This window comes from Mercenaria mercenaria, chromosome 12 (genome assembly GCF_021730395.1).
Source record: "Mercenaria mercenaria strain notata chromosome 12, MADL_Memer_1, whole genome shotgun sequence".
Classification (NCBI taxonomy): Eukaryota; Metazoa; Mollusca; class Bivalvia; order Venerida; family Veneridae; genus Mercenaria; species Mercenaria mercenaria.
Window position 1 is genome coordinate 6543485 of NC_069372.1, and position 12841 is coordinate 6556325.

The 12841-nt window shown below is 36.2% G+C and overlaps 1 protein-coding gene across 1 annotated transcript; it reads left to right on the forward strand.

Moving 5' to 3' along the window:
- The first annotated feature begins 2593 nt into the window (after positions 1–2593).
- Positions 2594–8718, forward strand: LOC123534888 (uncharacterized). Its single transcript, XM_045317348.2, has 3 exons — positions 2594–3192; positions 4836–5032; positions 6014–8718. Exons 1-3 carry the CDS (start codon positions 2952–2954, stop codon positions 7799–7801), a joined length of 2226 nt encoding a protein of 741 aa, XP_045173283.1. The 5' UTR covers positions 2594–2951; the 3' UTR covers positions 7802–8718.
- The last annotated feature ends 4123 nt before the right edge of the window (positions 8719–12841 follow it).

Below are 12841 nucleotides of genomic sequence, written 5' to 3' on the forward strand. Positions count from 1 at the left end.
CTACATTAGTCAAACTTCTTGGGTTGGTTGCTAGTGCTCAGTTGATGGCCCCTGTTATATTGAGGATCAGTAGGTCAAGATTAAAGTACCGCTAGCCTGAAAACAGCTTTTGATTATATGCTTAAAGATGCCTGGTTGTGAAACCTCATACGATGGTAACCTGTGGTCTTTTAATTGCTCGTGTTGTTTTTTTTTCGGGGATAAGAGGGTGGGCCAAGGTCACAGTGACCTCAAGACTGAAAATGTTTTCCAGTTAGTACCTGGAGAATGCATAGGTCTAAAACTGTCAGCTTCATAGTTGTAACGGTTGTATATGGTTCTATAGCTGACCCCTATTGAATGGGTTTCGGCAGGTCAAAGCTTGAGGTTCAGTGACCTTGAGATTTACTTGGTTTCTGGTCAATAGCTTGAGAATGCTTAGACATATGACCATTAAACTTAATAGCATCATTTCTTATGGTCAGTAGAATGGACTTGTTGGTATCAGGAAGTTAATAAGGTCACAGTAACATTGTTTAAGGAATGCCAAGATCATAATAACACTGAAGACTTAAAATGGAAAAATGTATTTTGTCAATGACTGGTAGAACGCTCTGGCGTATGGTCATCAAACTATGACATGGTTGTCTATGACCAGTAGATGACCTCTATTGATGCACCTAATCGTACAGCCCGCCTATCAGTTCATTAAGCAACGGACTGCTCATTCAGAGGCCGCGAGTTCGATGTCAGTTAGCTTAATTACACAGATAAGCTTAGTCATGAAGCCATCTGTACGGCGCATTAAGCAACGGACTACTCTTCCAGAGGTCGCGAGTTCGATATCAATTAATTTAGTAACACAGATAAGCTCAGACAAGAAGTCCTCTGTACGGCGCATTAAGCAACGGACTATTCCTCCAGAGGTCGCGAGTTCGATGTTGATACATTTAATTACACAGATAAGCTCAGACAAGAAGCCCTCTGTACGGCGCATTAAGCATTGGATATACTCCAGAGGTTGCGAGTTCAATTTCGATCGGGGTAACATCCGTGTTGAAATCAATCCATCGTTTTAGGGCTTGCGGAGAACGGTTGTTAGTTGGTTGTGGAGAACAGATTTATACAAGTTCGAAGTGAAGAAACTTTATTTTGATAATGTTTAACAACCGTAGTGTTAAACACTCTTACATACCTGAAATTCAGCTATTTATTTTTACAAGATATTTCTTTCAGATTACTAAATAAATATTTCACAGCCCGTTAAATTTTAAAAGAAATTAGAGGAGTCAGTCATAAAAATGTAGAGCTACCATTTACAAAAGTGAAAAGAAGTTATACAATGTACAATAAACAACATTGAGTAAAGAAAATTATTTCAAAACGAGAAATAGAAAAAATAAAATAAACTGTTGTTATTTTAAAAGCCCCTGTCGCTTGCAAAATTCTTTTGCGCAAGACTTGCACAAACATTGTATCTTATTTAATTTAATTTTACACTATCGTTATCATATTTCTGAATTCAACTGGACTGTCTCATAAATTTGGTGTTTTATAAATTAATTTGCACAATTTATTATCTGTTCTCTTGAGGATAAGATGGCAGCTATTCAACAACTTCCTGCTTTTAATAAATGTGGGATAAAGGGGGACTCCATGGCTGAGAAGATAAAAGTTGCCGGCCACAAATCACTTGTCTATCTATACTGATGACTTCACCAGGGTTCTACTGCTTGACTTGTAAGGAAGCCATCCAATATGTTTGGAAACACAAACATTAGGGTCAGGACTCCATCCCGTGTCATAAAAATCTTTTAGCAAGCAACTTTTAGCATTTACAAAACAAAATTGCTACAACATCAATCAGGGCCGTATCAGGGGGGAGGTTGATGGTGGTGAAGAGGGGGGGGTCCGGGGTCCTTACATGGTCTACCAAGGTACCCGCGAGTGTGCCTGCAATAATATCTGGATGCTAACTGGAGTTGCCCTAAGTATCAAAACTAAAAGGTTCTCAAATTGCTGAATTAATTAAAATTATATTTATGCGATACTTTAAAGGTCCAATACTAAGGAAAGTGAACATTTTAATTTCTTTTAAAAAGCACAGAAACTATTTCATTTTATTGGAAAATGAAAGTTGGTATGTAGAAATTCGAAATAAATCGCAGTATATGTACAATTATTTTTCTATGAAGTATGAAGAAAGTTAAAAAGACCTGGGGGGTCATTCTGTCGATTTATTGAAATTTCAACATAATACACATACATTTCTTTGAGTTCCAAAGGCCTTCTGTAAATCATGACCTGCCAATCTTCATTATTAAGTGTCTTGCAGAAGTCTATGCACCGGCTATGAAAAAAATTGCCAACTCACTATCCCTTAGTAATGGACCTTTAAACATAAATCATGCAAAATCTTCACGGATGTCTTTAGAGATAGCTAAATTTGAGGTTATTTTTCAGCATATCATCAGAAGTTTATACGCGTTTTGAATTCAAAACATCCTAATTTGATAAATATCACGACCTGTTCATCTCAGTTACCGTTTTCTTTTTTACGTGACAGATATTTAGACTTTTTGTGTGTGCTCGTGTTACATCGTGTTTTTCGAGATCATTGACTGTTCATTCATTTGCAGATAAACAGATAAAAACAAAACATTACAAGAGAGAAAATATTGACAGAATGATACGGCGATCGATTTCTCATTAACAATTCATACAGTTAATATAATGAATGTACAAAAATATTTATTATACAAAGTGAACTAGAGACAAAAACATCACTACAAATTGGAAAGAAATTGATACAGGTGTCGGATGTTAACAGTTGATGGAAGTGTTATGTTGAATAGTTTGATGTTGTTTTATTTTTCTCTGTGTGTCGGCGACGTAATGTACCATTTTATGGATTAGATTTTCGGCCAGTCATGCAGATATAAATGTTGATTTAAATCATATTTTAAAATAAAATGCGTAGATTTAAAGTACCGAAGCAGACGACACTGAAGTCAGGATTTCGGCGGACGGAGCAGACACGCATCAGCGGACAAATTACCCGTGTTAAATGTGTATGTGGGTATGGCACGAGAATATCGTGGTGGTGGCCATGGTGCGTTTTCATTGTTACCGCGGCGGTGAGGGTACGTTATGTTATGTTGCCAGAAAACTGGTGGACACTGCATCCGGATGAGATATTCCAGTCTATAGAAGGTAATATTATATTTGTTATTTTCAATAAAATAAAATTTAAAAAAAACTGGATGAAAAGTTATGGAAATTTAAATGTTTGCCTTTGAACACTACCTTTAAAGAAAGTGTCTGATAATGACTTTGATGTCCGCATATGGGTGATCAATATTGCTATTTATTTATTTTTTTGGTTGGATTTAACGTCGCACCGACACATGATATGTCATATGGCGACTTTCCAGCTTTAGTGGTGGAGGAAGACCCCAGGTGCCCCTCCGTGCATTATTTCATCACGAGCGGGCCCCTGGGTAGAACCACCCAGTAAGCCAGCTGGATGGCTTCCTCACATGAAGAATTCAACGCCCCGAGTGAGGCTCGAACCCACATCGATGAGGGGCAAGTTATTTTGAAGTCAGTGACCTTATCCATTCGGCCACGGAGGCCCCCAATATTGCTATTTAGTCATGCTCTACTCAATATATGTATGTACATAAATCAGGAGTCAAACAAACTCCCGAGCTAGCACTGGATCCGACGAATATTCTAAAGTCGTCTTACACACTATAAAAAGAATCTCTTAAAAGTTTCACCACAAATGGCTATGTTATGTTCGCATGTTTTGTGTCTAGATCCTAAATTGTCCTACTGGCCGTCTGTCGTATGCCATGAACGCTTTCATTTCGTGCTAAAAATCAAAGAATTGCAGTTGTTTCTCATGAGTTATAGAAACAAAATCTGTAGAACTTCGACCTTATCTATTTAAAATATTGATTTCTGTCTAGGTGTTCAATAACCGACGGATATATTTTGTTTCAAAGAAAAGCTTTAAATATATGATAATGTTGGTAAAACATGCAGCAAAACAGATGAATAAGAAATTGTAGTATACCATTTGATCAACTTTTATCGATTTCACATTTAATTCAGTTCCATTCATTCAGTTTTTCATACCAAAGCTCATGTAACAAAAAAGCAGTTTAGCGGAAAATGGCATGAAAAAAACTAGGTAAACATGAAATCGAACGCTTTTTTGAAAGATTTGTATATGATGTTTTTCATTTATTTACTTTTCAAGTACTTTTGATATTATTGATTGCCTAGTGAAAGGGCAATTTGAGGAGAAAATTATACCTTTAAAAAATCATTGAGCTGCAACTTAGAAAGTTATTTTACTGATTTTACTCACAATATCAAAGGAACTAATTTCGTTAGTATTGTAAACTATTTTTTTATTATTAAGATGCAATCTGACTCCCGATCGTTATTATATACGCTAGTTAAGCAGATAGAAGTAGGGCCTACGAATTTCTATTTTTTTTTCTATATACCATTATTAATGTACGCCGCTGACTTAACTGATTTCGTCCGCATTGCAATATGTGTTACGTTTTGTATAAATACATAACTTTTAAAACTCGTTTCACTGGATTTCTAGCTGATAAGATATCAATCTCGAATAAACATTAAAAACACACATTTTCTGTAAGATTCTTGATTAAACGCACTTTTTTCGTTGATAAAACTCAAATTATCTGGAGTTAGTACACTTAGTTTCACCATTCATCTTTTTCTTTTATCGCATTTACTAAATACATCGGGACGGCTTTCTACGTATTGTTTAAATTCAGTACCCAAATTACCACACTTTCTTATAAATATTTCAGTTGCGTTTTCTGAAGAGTATGGGTACGGCTTCCGTCCGTACGAATATCTACCGGCACCGGAAAATACGAGTATTCCTGCCGAGGCTCAAATGTTGAAGTCGGGAATGTACGGCCTACGGTCTCCAGTTTATCCTAGGGCATTTATGATAGTCCTTCGTATTGCGAGACTGGTAGGACAGGACCAGAGTCCATATATGGTAGGTTCTTTCACCTTGTCATGTGTTTCAAGTTTAGGAAGCGGTTCTAAATTGTTGTGTCAAAGTACTCTCCACCGAACGGTGCATCACGAAAGACAAAAGGAGACTGATTTACTGGACCAATTTATCCGTTTCTAGTTTTTTCCCTTCATCTTTGTAACTTGCGAAAACATCTGCTACTTATGATGGCTGAATTCTGCCATTTTGTTCTGGCTTTTGTCGCGTGTGAAGAGCTCCAACACGCCTCAATGGCAAATATGCACACCGGTACGCACATAAAGTATTTGTCGTTCTAGTGGGGCGCCAAATGACAGCTGTGAACTTGGCGCGTTGGTTATTCCATGTGACGCAAAATTCTTGACTTGGCCTTGTCGTTCTGGCGGGCGTCAAACGACAGCTGTGGATTTGGCGTGTTGGTGATTCCACGTGAGGCCAGAACGACAAAGTTTTGACTTGGCATTGTCGTTCTGGCGGGCGTCAAACGACAGCTGTGAATTTGGCGCGTTGGTGATTTCACGTGAGGCCAGAACGACAAATTTTTGACTTGGCATTGTCGTTCTGGCGGGCGTCAAACGACAGCTGTGAACTTGGCGCGTTGGTGTGTATGGACGGGACGCGAACACGCCAGAAACACAAATTCTTGACTTGTCATATACGCCAACACGCCAGAACGACTGATGACAGAAATTGGCGATCATAACTAGTCTAAACCATAGAAGTGTTAATTCAATGTAGAATGTCTTTGAACAAATACTACAGTAACAGGACAACTCAAACAAAAACTAGCATCTTCAACCTCAAGATAAATAGTATATAAATTTTAGTTCAACATTACATATTACCTTTAATTCTTATGCTTGGACTTTGACAAATATTTTAGCATTACCAAGGTTGATGGCCTTAGGCGATGGAAACGTGCAGCCATTGATGTGCTTACATTATTGTTGCAAATGAAATATTTTCCAAACATATCTTTTTCAGGTTTGTCGAGTATTCAATGCAGTTTTTACATCGTTATTGCCAGTGGCTGTTTACTGGTTCGTGCTGAAAGTGTTCCATTGTCGTCTGCTTGCATTACTGACATGCATACTGTGTGCGTTTGAGCACCATCTGGTGGTGTTTGGAACACATACCATTGTGAATAGCTTTATATCCCCAGTGATATTTTGGGGACTAGCCCTATGTTTACCCAGCAACGGAACTACTGGAAAAGTAAAGGTAGAGAACCAAGAACTTGCCGACAAAAAGGCGGATCTAAATGGAAATATACTATCTAAACAGTCTGTCGACAGTGGCGTACATTTATACAAAGATTTACAGCAAAATAAGCCAAACAATAATACTGATTTCATAAATAAATTTTTCGGAAGATTTATGCTCGGTGTCGTCTGCTATGTCAGGCCGGACACTATCGTTTTCTGCATCGGTGTGATTTTTCCAGTATTATACTTAAAACGGCGTATCCACCGTCAGTGCTTGAAAGAACTTGCAGTTACTGCATCAGGTGGCGCTGCAGCGTGCATGCTTTGTGTGGCAGACGATTGGTCATGGTACGGATGGGGTATTATATCTCCAGTGCAGTGGTTCAAGTTTAACATTCTGTCAGGAAAATCAAGTACATTGTTTGGAACGGATGACGTAGGCGTTTATCTTCAAGTCTTTTTGGGAAGCCTAGAGAACATAGTTGTGAATTTAAGTATACTTGCAGTATTGCTTTACACTCACTTAAAACAAAAGGATTGCCTGTCGCTACCTCGAGAATTTCGTGCAATATGTTTCTCATTTGTATTAAGTATTATCATGTTCTCGTCTGCAGGTCATAAAGAGAGCAGATTTATACATAACGCAATCGTTCTTTATATTCTAATTGTTTCATATGGTCTCCATACTTTGATAAGTGTACAAAGGAAATTCTTTCCAAAAGGGACCTGCTCTAGTCGTATATCCGCTAGTTTCCTCCTTTTGATTACCCTATTGACTTACAGTCAGTATCTATCAATAAATAAATCATCAGTTTCCAAATGGACATACGGAGATGCACAGGGCTCTGCTGACGTTAACACATGCTTAGACTGGCTACGACGTCGGCGTGACGTCAGCGGTGTTCTTGTTGACGCGCGTTTATATGACACGGCAGGATTTTCCATACTGAAACATGATGTACCAGTGCTAGTCAAAATCCATAATGAATTTTACTTGTATGACGTTGAAAGGACAGACAGACAGCATCGCAAAACTGGCAGACTGAGAGTTATACACGACTACCATGATTTCATACACAAGAGTAATAAAGTTTATCTGGCTAAAATTATATCCAGAGACAAAAACTTCAATTACGTCGTCACAAAAAGTGACGTTTTTTCTTTAGTAAACACAAACTTTTCGTACATCAAAGTTTATACTCATGGCCAATATAACGTCTTTCATAGGAACTTTAGCTCATCTAAAGAAATAGATTTAGAGCAGTTATCGGAAACACTTCCTGTCGGCAACAACGCGACAGTGCTTGAGTACGAAGCAAATTGGTTGATTACCAATGCCCTGTATCACCTAGCAATTGAGAAGACAGAGACGGCCATGAAAATTGACAGTTCACGTGTTAGGCTGTACCAGCAAATGTTCGTCTGCTACTCGAGGTTAAATGATATGAAAATGTTGTTTCATTATCAGGAACAGTGTTTTAGAAGATTTGGTAAAGAAGTGTGCTCCAGGCAACACGAGAAAATCGTGCTTCATGAGCACTACAGTCGGTTTGATCAACGGTATTAGGTCTGAAACACTTGAAAACCTTTATTGAAATGATACAAGAACAAGGGACTTTAAAACGTGTATTTGTAAATCGGTTCATTTGATTCTGACACAGAACTCTGAAATCGATACGTTATTTAACATAATATTATATCAATCAAGTGTAACTGTTAATATAGTTGAATTGTTTTGATTCCAAAGAAGAGCTAAGACAATCCTATATACATGTATGTGTAAGAATACAGTTAAAACTCATTATTTCGAATTCCAAGGGACCGGGCATTTGACTTTGAGATAACCGAAATTCGATGTTTTGTGCACGTGTTTTCGGGACAGGACTTGAAAATGTCTTCGAGATAGCCGGAATTCGGAGATAAGCAAGTTCGTGAAACCGAGTTTCAACTGTATCATGCACTGTTTTGTATAATTGTTCAAAATTCACTGTTTTTAAACGTTCGACCACCTGGCTTTTTTTTTCGTTTTTATTTTTAGAAAAAATTACAGCATGAATTTAGCCATGTAATATCCAATCTACAATGAATTTTGAACATTTGTTATTGTATCTACTTTCCTGTGGCTTGAAAAAGCATGGTTTTTGTTTATCTTTCATTGTTTTATACACGTTTCTACAGTAGTAATTTACGTAAAATTTCAAGGTATGCCGTGGTAATAAAAGACAAAGTCATTTTATTTCATATTTTTACGTTTTATTTTAGCAAAAGAAGTTAGCCCACATACAAGAGAATTGTTCTCCTGGTGTTTTTCATACACAGGAATTACATAATTTATAATAAATAACCGTACCCAGTTTGACCTAGATTTTTTTTTAATGTATTAAACCATACACATTTCTTCGCTTTGATGATCTGACATGTTTGCTCAGATTCCATAACTCTCATATTTGCATGTTACGAAGTTATGCCCCTTTTTCGTTTTTTTTTTTTTTTTTGGTATTCTTATTCAGTTTTTTTTTTCTTTACAAGGCTTATGAGCAGCTGAGAGTTGTTGTCCTCCGATAGCTCTCGTCTTGTTTAACCCTTACCCTGCTAAATTTCTATAATGAACTTTTCCATCTTTCAGTTTGGACAGTACCATTGACTGTGAAAAGAGGTGCATACCAAAAATATACTGACTGAATGGCGAACAGTGCAGATCTTGATCAGACTGCACGGATGTGCAGGCTGATCATGATCTACACTGATCACAGGTCTTTATCTTATTATCTTCCTGAACATCTTAAGTTTTAAATCTACACAGATTGTTTGGTAATGTACGGCCTGACTGCTCAGTGAGTCGAGTATTGGACTACACCTCCAGAGGTTGCAAGTTCGATTACCATTCCGGATATTTTCAATTTTTGTCTAATTTATTTATTGGCTTATTTATTCATTTTCTACAAATTTTTGATAAGAATCATGAAGTTTATTCAATATACAATCATGATAATGCACATAACATAATATATTTGATGTAGGTCAACATGACCCATGATCAAAATTTGACAATTAATACACATTCAGAAAAGGATTGTTCATGGCGGAAATATGCTTAAGTACATGCATAAAATACATAAGAGCCGTTAAGTCGCACACCGTCGTTCCTTGTGGGGGAGTTAACATTTTGTTGTAGAGACCTAGGTTTTCTTTCTGATACGTTGTTTTTGGTCACGCCAACTAGTAGTCTATAACATTGCTATATACGTGTAATTCAGCTATTCATTTTTACAAGATTTTTTCGATCAGATTACTTTCTCACAAATAAAAATAAATATTTCACAGTTCGTTAAATTTAAAAAGAAATTAGAGTACCCGGTTATAACATGTGTAGCCGCTATTTACAAAAGTGAAAAGAAATAACTTGTCAAAACAACATTAAGTAAAGAAAAATATTTCAATATTTTCATTACATGAGATTAAATTTAAGATGCGGACTTTTAGATGAACGGGACACTTCTTGTTGTGTAAGACTTGCACAAAGATAACATCTATAGATTTTACAGTTATTTTATCGTTTTGAATTTCAACTCCACTGCCTCATAAACCTTGGTTTATTATTTTATTTGCAAAACTGATTATCTGTTTTCCTTGGTATAAACCTACTAGGATAAGAAGAAAATTATTTCACTATAATTCTATCCTCAGTAGAATGAATGAAAAGGAACCTCCATTGCTGAGAAATTAAGGTCGAGAATCACTTTCCCGTACATCAGGGATCGAACGCTCCATCCAGCTGGTTTAGTCTGCCCCAAAACATATATTTTTAATAGTACATGACGACATTGGTCTGTTGAAGGTGCATTGGGTCCTTGACTTGACAATATCTGGGGACCTATGGCATCATATGGTACATTCAGTAGAATTTCATCCTTAACTAAAATTAAAACTCAAACAAAATGTCATAAACATGCAAACTCACCGTTAATTGCTTCTTACTTTATTTTTCAGCTATGTTAATTTAATTCAAAACATTCTAATTCACGCCCCAGTCATCTCCTTTACCGTTGCATTTATTAATTATCTTTTAATTTGTATTCAGACAATTTGCGTGCTCACATTACATTGCGTTTTTGACTGTTAATTCATCAAAGATAAACTGATAAAAACAAAACATTTAAGAGAGAAAATATTGACAGAATGATACGGCGATCAATTTCTCATTAACAATTTACGAAGGTGATGAAAGTGGTTTTCTAAATATTCGTTGAAAGACAGAAATTGGAATTAAACGAATTATGCTCTTTTAAACAGTACTCTCGCATGGAAGTGATTTATAATTGTGTGTTTGATTTTATTTTGTTTGAAATCGGCCTGGTGTACTATTTTATGGAGAATTTCTTCGGCATACAACAGGCAGTAACGTTAAATTGACAGAAAATAGGTCTGTTTAAAATTTCTAAACAGAAAACAGTTTGTAGTCTTAGAGGGTGGCCAGTCCAGTGAGGTACCTGTAACACCTGGTGTTTCACAAGGTTCTGTTTGTACTTTCCGATATATATATATATATATATATATATATATATATATAAATGACCTTCCATCAAGTTAGAATACTCTTATGATGAAATCAAACGTCAATACGCATAGCTTAGTAATACATACCCGGTACTTACGACTTACTAACTCATTTGTGTGTCTTACTAACTTGTACGTACGCTAACACATACGTATAACTTACTAACTAATAGGTAGAACGTAATAACTCCTACTCATGAAATAACTCCTACGTAGGGCAATCCGGCATAGTACTGTGAATGAGTTAGTAAGTTATACGTAGGACTTATTACAAATCTCCCTGCTGGCCCAGGACGCTTCTATAAGTATTTCGTCATTTTAAGATTATTTTTGCAAAACATACATTTATTTTACACCTTTTTTATCATTCACAGATAATCCTTATTTCTAAACTACGCACTATTTTGAGTTTTTGTGTGGTTACTTCTGTTTTGATACATCATAACACTAGACTGCACACGAATGTATCCAATATGTAACGACAATAGAAGTCGAGTTCAATATTTCTTTCATTCATATTTATTAAGTCTATGACTCAAGTAAACAATGTAATAAAACATGGAATTCAAAATAGAATTCAAGTCAAAGACATATAATTGTTACGAAACAGGCCACACCTTGCTATATATTTTCTGTATATATTGTCAAACTTTGGCATCATTCATTTGAGCTGCAAGATAATATTTCTAAGTTCTTTTGTTTGTGTATGTTTTATGTCGAAAGAAAAGTGGTCCAGTATCCCGCTGTTTGATTTTTATTCACAAGAAATTATATATTTCATGGCCGTTTGCAAATTGGGACAGATGTTTTCCCTTGCATAGGGTCTACAGGCAATAAAATGTTCATATACAGTCAGACCTGCGCTAAACAACCCCTGTACAACTACTATTTTAATTTCTAATATAAAATATTTTAGTGTATTTTAGCCTATGTATAATATTTCGTTTCGAATAATGTTGCCGAGTTTGAACGCCAAAGATTGCCTGACTGCATGCTCAGTAAGATGGGCATTGGACTTCGCGTCCAGAGGTCATAAGTTCGGTTACCGAAGAATAAACGTGTTGAAATCAAAACAAAGTCACACACCATCGCTCCTAGTGGGGATGTTATCGGTTTGTTGTAGGGAACAGTTTTTTTTCTGGTACAAAATCATAAAACATTGTTTTTATCATGTTAAGCAGTTATCTATATCACGCTCGTACATATTCTTTTTTTATTTTTTTTTATCAAATTACTTTCTCATAAGTAGAAATAATATTTCACAGGCCGTTAAATTGAAAAAGAAGCCGTAGAGTAGTCTGTCATAGCAATGCGGGACCACCATTTACAAAAGTGAAAAGAAATGAAAATAGCTTGTCAAAACAATTTTAAGTAAAGAAATTAATTCAATATTTTCATTGCATGTGGAGATAAGATTTTCTATATACTTTGTAAGACCTGCGCATAGATTATATCTTGTTTAACCTTTAGCATGCTAGATAAATTGTCGTCTGCTGGAAATGTCGTCTGCTAAAATTGTAAAGTTCATTCCATTTGCTCCAAAATTGGAAGAAATATTGTCAGAGTAGCAAACAGCTTGGAACCAGATCAGACGCCGGTCTGATCTGGTTCCAAGCTGTTTGCAAAGGCTGTTAAATTCGCCTGCAGCAGGCTAAGGGTTAATTCAAAATGCACTTTACAGTTATTTTATCGTTTTGAATTTTAACATCACTGCCTCATAAACCTTGGTTTATTATTTTATTTGTATAACTTATTATCTGTTTTCCTTGGTATAAACCTACTAGGATAAGAAGAAAATTATTTCACTATAATCCTATGCTTAGCAGAATGAATGTAAAGGAACCTCCGTTGCTAAGAAGTTAAGGTTCCCTACACCAGGGACCGAACGCTCTAACAACCTGGTTTTCAAAAGACCGCTTAGTCTGCGTCAAAAATATTGATAAATATTTATAAACAGGACATCGGTCCGTTGAAGATGTATTGTGTCCTTAACCTGGCCTACCAAGGTACCCACCCACGTCTAAACCAATATCTGGGAACCTAGGGTATC